At 45.2% G+C, this 9,180-nt stretch overlaps 1 protein-coding gene across 2 annotated transcripts; it reads right to left on the reverse strand.

Annotated features, from left to right (window-relative positions):
• Window positions 1-3,977: 3,977 nt before the first annotated feature.
• On the reverse strand, window positions 3,978-8,960 carry LOC147617474 (two-component response regulator-like APRR5). Of its 2 annotated transcripts, XM_086775723.1 has the most exons (7): window positions 8,026-8,959; window positions 6,936-7,097; window positions 6,692-6,825; window positions 6,368-6,514; window positions 5,826-6,277; window positions 4,772-5,747; window positions 3,978-4,677 (listed from the first exon to the last, which is right to left on the reverse strand). In XM_086775723.1, the coding sequence occupies exons 1-7, from the start codon at window positions 8,714-8,716 to the stop codon at window positions 4,588-4,590; spliced, it is 2,652 nt and encodes an 883-aa protein (XP_086631849.1). In that variant the 5' UTR covers window positions 8,717-8,959; the 3' UTR covers window positions 3,978-4,587. The 2 variants fall into 2 exon arrangements, with proteins under 2 accessions (XP_086631849.1, XP_086631848.1); XM_086775722.1 differs by having other exon boundaries at window positions 3,978-5,747; window positions 8,026-8,960.
• Window positions 8,961-9,180: the final 220 nt, after the last annotated feature.

The following is a 9,180-nucleotide window of genomic DNA, read 5'->3' on the forward strand; positions in this document are numbered from 1 at the left end:
CTCACCATGTGCATGAAAAAGAATGGCCTCAGGACCATTCTTGGATGCACCCATGGCCCCTTGGAGTCATGCAAGAATGGCCCTTGGGCCATGCTTAGATGCCCCCATGGCCACTATTTCATGCATTGTGATGCATTTTAAAGTAAAATGGTGGATATATAAGGCCTTGGGGTCATGTAGGAATGGTCCTTACACCTATCGTGCGGCATGAAAAGAATGGCCCTAGGGCCATTCTTGGATGTCCCATAGCCATCCCAAAAATGACCTTGAGGCCTTGGGGTCATGCAAGAATGGCCCCAAGGCCATTCTTCCACATGTTGTGCATGGAAAAGAATGGCCCTAGGGCCATTCTTTGATGCACCCATGGTCCCTTGGTGTCATGCCATAATGGCCCTTGGACCCTTCTTGGATGCCCCCATGGCCACTATTTCATGCATTGTGATGCATTTTAAAGTAAAACAGTGGATATTTGAGGCCTTGGGGTCATGTAGGAATGCTCCTTACACCTATTGTGTATAAAAAGAATGGTCCTAGGGCCATTCCTGGATGATCCATGGCCATCCCAAAATGACCTTGAGGCCTTGGGGTCATGCAAGAATGGCCCTTTGTTGTGCATGAGAAGAATGGCCTTAGGGCCATTCTTGGATGCGCTATGACCATTCCAAAATGACCTTGAGGCCTTTGGGTCATGGAATAATGGCCTTGCATGAAAAGAATGGCCCTATGGCCATTCTTGGATGCCCCCATATCCATCCCAAAATGACCTTGAGGCCTTGGGGTCATACAAAAGAATGTCTCTCGGGCCATTCTTTCACCTGTTTTGCATGAAAAGAGGCCATCCTTGGATGCTCCATGGCCATTCCGAAATGACCTTGAGGCCTTGGGGTCATTCTTCTACCTATTGTGCATGAAAAGAATGGCCCTAGGACCATTCTTGGATGCCCCATGGCTATCCCAAAAATGACCTTGAGGCCTTGGGGTCATGTGCCCTAGGGCCATTCTTCCTCATGTTGTGCATGAAAAAGATTGGCTTACGACCATGCTTGGATGCACCCATGGCCCCTTGGAGTCATGCAAGAATGGCTCTTGGGCCATTCTTGGATGCCCCCATGGTGACTATTTCATGCACTTTGATGCATTTTAAAGTAAAGCGATGGATATATGAGGCCTTGGGGTCATGTAGGAATGGTCCTTATACATGTTGTGCATGAAAAGAATGGCCCTAGGGCCATTCTTCAATGCCCCATGGCCATCCCAAAAATGACCTTAAGGCCTTGGGGTCATGCAAGAATGGCCTTTAGGCCATTCTTTCACCTATGGTGCATGAGAAGAATGGCCCTAGGGCCATTCTTGGATGCGCCATGGCCATTCCTAAATGACCTTGAGGCCTTTGGGTCATGGAATAATGACCTTGCATGAAAAGAATGGTCCTAGGGCCATTCTTGGATGCCCTATGGCCATTCCAAAATGACCTTAACGCCTTGGGGTCATGCAAGAATGGCCTTTGGGCCATTCTTCCACCTATTGTGTATTAAAAGAGTGAAACTCGCAGAAGAGCCACTGGATATAGAAAAACGACCTCGGGCTGAAGATACACGAAGTCCCAGCAAAAGGAGACATTTGGAGGATGAGGAGGTGATACCAGAAACATCCTTCCTCCATAATTTGGATTATGAAAGATTCTTTCACAAACTGTGGAGGGACTGGACGAGCTCTTGAATTTGCCACAAGCTAGACTAGAAGGGGCCGCAACAACAAGTGCTTCCCTTTGGGAGCAAGAACGTGTATGGCTGTGCCATCTCCTCACAATCCACATGCTTCATGATCGCAATGCCACACTATAGAAACAGGTTCAAGAGGCTACCAACCAAGTACAGACATTGCAAGAGCACCTCACATCAGCAGAAGCAACCCATAAGGATGTTATCCTAAAGAGATTAAAGGCGACCAAGGAGCAAGAAGCCAGATACCAAGTGCTAGAAAATAACAATCTGGTTCTAAGCCAAACAATTGTGCAAAAGATTAAAGAGAATACAGATTTGAAAGCGCAGCTGGAGCAAGCCAAAGAGCAACTTCAAAAGGGAGTCACACATAATCAGGAGCAAGCGGCTAACCATGCTCAACAGCTCTACAGGAGCTCAAGCACACCTCCCTAGCCAAGGAAGAAGAGCTACAAGGCCAACTCCATACACTATCCTTAACTTTGAAGGAAGCAGAACACAAAGTGAGCCAACTACGACAAGAAAGAGAGCAAATAAACAAAGCAAATGCTGAGAAGATTAGAGCACTCAATGAGACCATCAGCACCAATCAATGTGATATGCAAAGAATGATGGTTACAAACCAAGAAGCTATGGTGCAAGTCACACAGGAGCTACAAGAAAGTTAAACATTGGCTGGCAAAAAGACTTCAAAGGATTACAGAGAATGAGGGAAGGGAGGCTACCACTAGACGAGCATAAGAAGAAGCAATAAGACGCTTTGAAGAGCTGAATGTTTCCATGATGGCAAGAGAAATAGCAATTTCAAACATTCTCACCACCAAGGACTCATGCATCCAAGAGTTGGAACGCCAGTTGGCCATCCAAGAACGCAGTCAACGACAAGAACCCACAGACGAGATGCAACTACTCCTTGAGCAAGCCTCGAAGATAGGTCAGTTTGCCAGTAAATCCTCGGGCCCTTCCTCAAACTCTAACTCTCTTTTTGTCTACACTAACCCTCTCCTTACTTCAATATGATATAAATCTGCATGAGGACCTAAGCCTAGGCGAACTAACACTCATTAAACAAAACACAGAACGTGATTCTGATCCCACCATCATCATGGGAATTTTTCGGGGAGACTTAGTACTAACTAGTCCTAAAGATATTTACTTTTATCCCTTGCACCCCGTTGTGCTCAACCTTTGTAGTTGGTGTTGGGTGCTACACAACTCCGAAATCCTAGGCAATTGTGTCGATAAATTAGACCTATTTGTTTCAGATGATATTCCTGACACACCGGCCAAGTACGAGGTTGTAGCCCAAAGTTATCAATGGATCATAAGCCATGGGTGGCTAGAGATATATAATACTCACCAGCACTTAAATCTATGTGAGTCCTCTTTATATCATCCTTTTGGCATTTTAAAACTATATCATAATATCTACAAACATCTAGAAGCCATGTTAACCAACGTCCTTTATACTTTTGATAAAACACATTGAGTATCCCAACAATATTTCGGAGGATGCAATTGATCTACAAGACTTCATGAAGCTCCACAAACCCAACCACCCACCCCCAAGTTCAAGACATGGTCAAGAAGAAACATCCAGTTCATCACTTAATCCTACTTACCCCGTATATTATAATGTCACAAGTAAATTACTGAATCCATATCCAAATGCTTCACCTACTGACAAATCTCAAGCGAACTGTATTTTTTCTACTCTTCCTTCTCAACCCTTAGAATTTCCCACTAACACTCTCGCCCCTGAGGAGTTACCCACGGCCAACTCAGGAGGTACGCCACACTCTGCCACAAGACACAATTGAACCATTTACTAATGATTCTATACTTGAGTCCTTGTCTACTACAAAGTACGAAGGTTTCATAAGAGCCGGGAATCCGCTACTCAAACCAAAACTAATGTTCAAGGTGTTAATGCAAATAATCAAAAATCTTGTCTCAAACCGTAAATGCAACTTCTTGATGTGGATGTGCTAACCTGCGTGTCACGTCCTCAATTCATTGCTTGCAATCATCCATACTTAGGTGAGAATAGCACACAAGAATTCAGTATAACAGAGGCAAGAGAAGAGAGGAAGAGCTCACAAGTATTCTATAGTAAGGAAATGAATGTACTACTTAATGTCAAATTTGACCTATATACAGATGACTAGCTTTCACACTAGTCTAGACAAAACTTAAATATAATCAATCGGCACTAGTTCCAATCTTAAGCAACAATGTACATGAGGTTTATCACTTCCCCATAAGCTTGCCGTTTTATAAAGTCCAGCTTTGTCTTGTAAGAATTGGGCTTTTATACATGTGGGTAAGGTGACAAAGCCCCTTATGGTGGAACAAGCAAGGCCACTTTCGTTGACTGAACAAAGTGGCTAATGATCACACCAAATGGCAACTAAAGCAATGAGGCGGGGAGTGTAGTGGGGGAGCACCCAAGGCATCCTGCCCATAGTGTATGTGACATGTACGGAGCCATGCCAATTGCCATACTATCTTCCATTGTTCCGTGGTGGTGTGGGAAAATCCTCTAAGAAAGAAAGGATCAATGTAAATGTTACTGCTGACAACCCCCTCAACCTTCAAGATACCACCCAACACACACAGCTCAACTAACAAAATTAAGGCTCCTCAGAGTCCTAACATCCACGTTTATATGGGAACAAAGCAAGAGAAATCCAACCCACAATGACACGCTGATATCTCCAGTCATGGTAGCAAGACTGCTTGTCAACAAGAAGCAGAGTACAAACTCAACATCAAAAGCGTTTGTCACTGTACATGGTTTGATGGGTGCAAAGTTTTGGTGAGTACATCCTAAGGCCATAACTTTGCCTTGCCTTTGTCTCAACAACTAGTTCTGTGTAACAGCAGCTCGTCTCACAAACTGGCCTCTTACCCTGGGACGCTGTTCTGCCAGCTTCTTTCGGCTTTGGTAGCGGACCTGCAAAACAACCAACCAATACAAAACCAGAGAAATGCCGCAATAGAAAGCACATATACTCAAAACTCTCCTTGTGACGAGCAAACAAGCTAACCTTCTTCTCAAAGCAGCGCTCCTTTCTCTTTTGACGGAACTTGATCAAAGCAGCTTCCCTCCTTACAGAATGGTTCTCATCTGGCCCCAACAACGTTCTATTGCTTCTCAACGCATCTACTGCACACCAAGTACCACCCTCAGCGACTGCAGCACTGGTGCATAGATTGCCACTCCGAACAAGGCTGTTACCATGATTATCACTGCTTGCATTGTTGCTAGCCGTGGCACTTTCATTAAAACTTCCAGACCCATTGAGATTCATTGCACAGCCATTTCCAGCAGCTTGGACATGGTTGCACTCTGTAGTGATGATCATGTTAGACGACTTGCATGTAGGAGTGCTGGATTTTACGTCCACGACTGCTTGTTCTTTCTCACATGGTGCATGCTGAATACGGTAGTCGTGATGATGCTGGAATTGAAGGTGATGGTTGTGGTAAGGAGACTGGTGGTGTACTGGGAGACACATGTCAAAGGGGAGGTCCTGACTTCGTGAATCAATTACTAGCCCACAAAATGCTTCTCTCTCTACAACAGGACATTGTATAGGTTGTTGGGCAGCAGCTGGGTGAGAAGAATGGAACATAGGATCTATGTCGCCATAACTAGGGAACACTGCATCATAAACTAAAGGAGAATATTGAAGAGGCACAGGTAAATGGCAAAATCCAGAAGGGGAAAATTCCCTGGGCAACACAGGGCTCACAGAGAGATCCAAGCCACTACGAACTGGAAGATGTGAACCACAATGCTGGCTTTTGCTAGGGCGACCAGTGGATGTATTAAATAATGAAGTGGAGTTATCATTTGTGACCCTTGAAGAACAACCTTTTACTTCAGGTGTGGCAAGCTGTGTGTGAGTTCTGCCGTTACTTTGAATAAAGGTTGTGTTTTGATCATTTAGATAACCTGCTGGTGTGTGAGACACATCTATTTGAGCCAGTCTGCTTGAAGAGTTGGCACAATTTGGATACCTGCATGATGTACAACTGAGTCTTTCTGCAAAGCTCAGTTTGGAAAACACCAGTATAAACATCAGCACCATCACATACCTGGAGAAGGCAGAAGAAATAGATTGCTTGAGAACTTTGTTGTCTTCAAACTTCATCCCACCTTTGTCTTGTGTTCTCTTCAGAGATAAATCTAGAAAATTCAAATAGCTTTCCTTGCAAGGAACATTGGACGGAGATGGTTGAGCCTTGACACTCATGCGGACAGTGTTATCATGATCTGTTATTTTACTTCTGCCTTCACAAGGAGAAGTGCCAATAAGATCAACAGCTTTTGTTCCAGACCAACCAGCTTCTACCTCTTCTTGGGCCTCATTATCCTCATACTCTCCCCTATCCTCATCTCTTCCTTCAGGCCCCATTTCTGCATGTGTATGCTCTGCTGAAGCTGGTGTATAAATTTTATTTACCTGGTTTACATCTCTTGCCCCTATCTTTTGAGACAGCCCATTAGTGGCTTTCATCACTGTAATGGCTGGCCTAGTCCGCGAGCCCTGAAGGTAAGCCCGTCTCAATTCAGTACAACGCCCATATTTCACGAGAGACATCTCTCAAGGAAGCACATTGAAATTACAAGGACTTACCTGTGTTCCACTTCCATTGTCACTTTCATTCCCTGCATTGACATAACCAGTTTCAATGTCACACTCCTCTACATTGCTGCCGATGCTGCCCAGACGCTGAGGTGCTTTCAAAAACTGGCTCTCTTCCCCACCACCACTGCCACACAACTGAAAGATAACAAAAACAAACACATCTATTGAATGCCTGAAACCAGAGTGAAGTGGCTCATCCTTATTGTAAAAACAAAGAGGGGGCATAAAAGTGCACAGAGGGCCCTTCAGCATGCTTTCATTTCAGTCGAGCATATGGATGATAGAAATTTTTTTAGGATAAAGATATATTACACTGTGATTTCTCCTCCAAACATGCTGCCATATGTTCTTCAGCTCATTCTTTCGGACAGGCTTGACAAGAAAATCAACAGCACCATTGGACAAGCACTTGAATACAACCGCCATTGAGTCATGTGAAGACATCACTATTGCACGTGGTCCCCAAAAAGCAGAGAGATTAACAAAAAAGTAGTTAGTTGCGGACCTTAACATTAGGAATGATTCTTTTAGAAGTTCAAATGATATCATTACTTACTAACGACAGGCACATGCTTGGAAGGGGCTTGGGCAATTATCTTGCACATCAAAGTAATCCCAGAAAGGCAAGGCATAAAAACTTCCGTTAGCACAAGATCGATCTTGCTGGTAGGACCACACAGAAAGTCCCATGCTTCTTCACAATTTGCTACAGAGATCACTGGGACAAACACAAAACATGACAGAATGATCAGACGCCATACATCATCTCATAAACTCAAAACAAACCCCTGCTACTCTTATCAAAGCTCTGTTACAATCTTTGAGTCCTACAGGGTCCTCAACGGCACTTGCAAGGGCTTGCAATTATGCTACTCTTTACGCATCCTCGGCTGTCTGTGTGATCCACGCTTCTCCAGTTAACCAAGGTTTAGGCAAAGAGTAACACCATCTTGACAACACCCTGTCACATAAATTGTACCCCAGCCATGCTTCAGTTCTAAACTGTTCCCCCAATGCTGCTTTAAGGCTTTTATCCTCTAAGATCCTGATTCTTAAGTAAACGTTTCAATACAGAAACAGCGTAACTTAACTAGAGTTTCAAATATCCCTTACGCATCAAGGCTTTTGTGTTTGCATACTAAGCTGACAGTAATTCTAAAAGTCCATCTAGAATGCACTCAGGGGGAAGAGTATACGTTCTGCAGGGATTTTCTGCCTGAGCTGGTGCAACAATGAGGCGGCAGGAAACTTCAGCAACCAATCCACACTCACAGGAATCCTCAAGTTCTTTGCTCCAATAACCAGCACACAGGAAAAATGTAGCCTCAAAGGCTATGTAACAGCAACGTAATTGTTGGTTTTCTCGGAAAGGCCATAACAGAGGTAGGGAATGGCAAGCAGCCTTGTGTTCCTAGATGCGGAATGGGTGAGGGTGGTCCATTCTGAGCAGGAATGCAGGGCTGCCAATGGCTCTTTGTGGAGGTCAACAGAAAGAGTGTTTATCCATGCCACAAAAGTTTTCCTTGTGCAGATAATGAGGGTTTCTGCAAGTAACAGAATGACTAGTACTACTTTTCTAGAGTATTTCAAGAGCCACAAACAAGTAACCAAGTAACATAAACCAACAAATTGGAGAGGAAGACGACCTTCATAACCACATTTACGAAGCAGAGCACTCACGACTTTCCGACTGGAGCCATCGCCCTCGACCAGCAGAATCCTCAGTTTGCAGCGCGGAAGAAATCGGTCCCACCGAGCCATGCGCTTGTGCTTCCACGGCAGAGCTTCTGCTTCTACTACGCTGGCCAGGACCGTTCCCCCCATACCTGCCCCATACTGCTGCTCGAACACCCCATCGGAGGTTTTCTCATCTTGGCCTCCGATCCTCTCTTGGTCACCACGATTCAGAGTTTGCCGTACAGCATCGCCACCCCCGTCAACTACACGGGTTTCTCTTCCTATGGTGAAAGAAGCGATTGCGTTTCTACAGATATTTACCCCATTTGCATCGCCATGGCCTTTTTCGATAATGCCCGAATGAGAAACGCTAGGGTTTCGACGTTCCAAGCACTGCCGAACCCCAACACCTGCAGCGTGATTTCTCCCTTCTATGCCGCCTACACTTCGGACAGAATCGCTAGGAACTCCCTGTCCCAGACTCTCAAAACCTGCAGCATGCTCCCAGCGTTCTCTCCGTTTCCGTGTAATCGCAGAGTTTCTAGGGTTTTCCCGTTCCTTTCTCGGCAAAAACTCTGGACCTGCTTTTTGCGAGCTGGTCCCCTGCGCTTCACTTGCTCTGCAGGCGTCTTGCTTTTGTCGAGGCATCCCGTCGTGCATTTGAGTACGATCCGTTTCGACGACAGCACTCGGGCAGGAAACACAGGATTTCGGCTTGGGTAAGCAGGTTAACCATCGGAAATGAGGCCGGAGAGGGAGCTTCGACGAGGCGTGCGAGAGATGAAGAAGTGGGGGAAAGGTGAATGAAAGTGAGGCGACAACGGAGAAGCTGATGGAGTAGAAGCAGCCATGGCTTTCCGAAGCAAACAAGCAGATAGATAGAGAGAGAGAGAGAGAGAGAGAGAGAGAGAGGGGGGGGGGGGAGAAGAAAAAAGTGAAACAGACGAGAGGAGAGAAAAAGATCTCGCGCCCTGTCAGCCGATATCTATCTATCTATTATCTATTATCTATCTATCTATTATCTATTAACCATGAACAAGTTTCTTGCGAAGTGGCACAAGGAGAGAGGAGAAAAACCAAATCCCTGGATTTCAACCGCTCCACGTGGCTTCAGGAGAGAATTT

Source organism: Cibotium barometz, chromosome 36 (genome assembly GCF_041138505.1).
Source record: "Cibotium barometz isolate CiBa-2024 chromosome 36, ASM4113850v1, whole genome shotgun sequence".
In the NCBI taxonomy this organism is placed as follows: domain Eukaryota; kingdom Viridiplantae; phylum Streptophyta; class Polypodiopsida; order Cyatheales; family Cibotiaceae; genus Cibotium; species Cibotium barometz.

Excerpts from the sequence above, each read along its gene's own strand:
- LOC147617474 (XM_086775722.1), bottom strand. The coding sequence starts at position 8,716 with ATGCACGACGGGATGCCTCGACAAAAGCAAGACGCCTGCAGAGCAAGT. Across the intron at positions 7,098-8,025 it reads TCGTAAATGTGGTTATGAAG|TGATCTCTGTAGCAAATTGT; the intron begins GTCGTCTTCCTC and ends TGTTTGTCCCAG. Across the intron at positions 6,278-6,367 it reads ACAATGGAAGTGGAACACAG|GGCTCGCGGACTAGGCCAGC; the intron begins GTAAGTCCTTGT and ends GCTTACCTTCAG.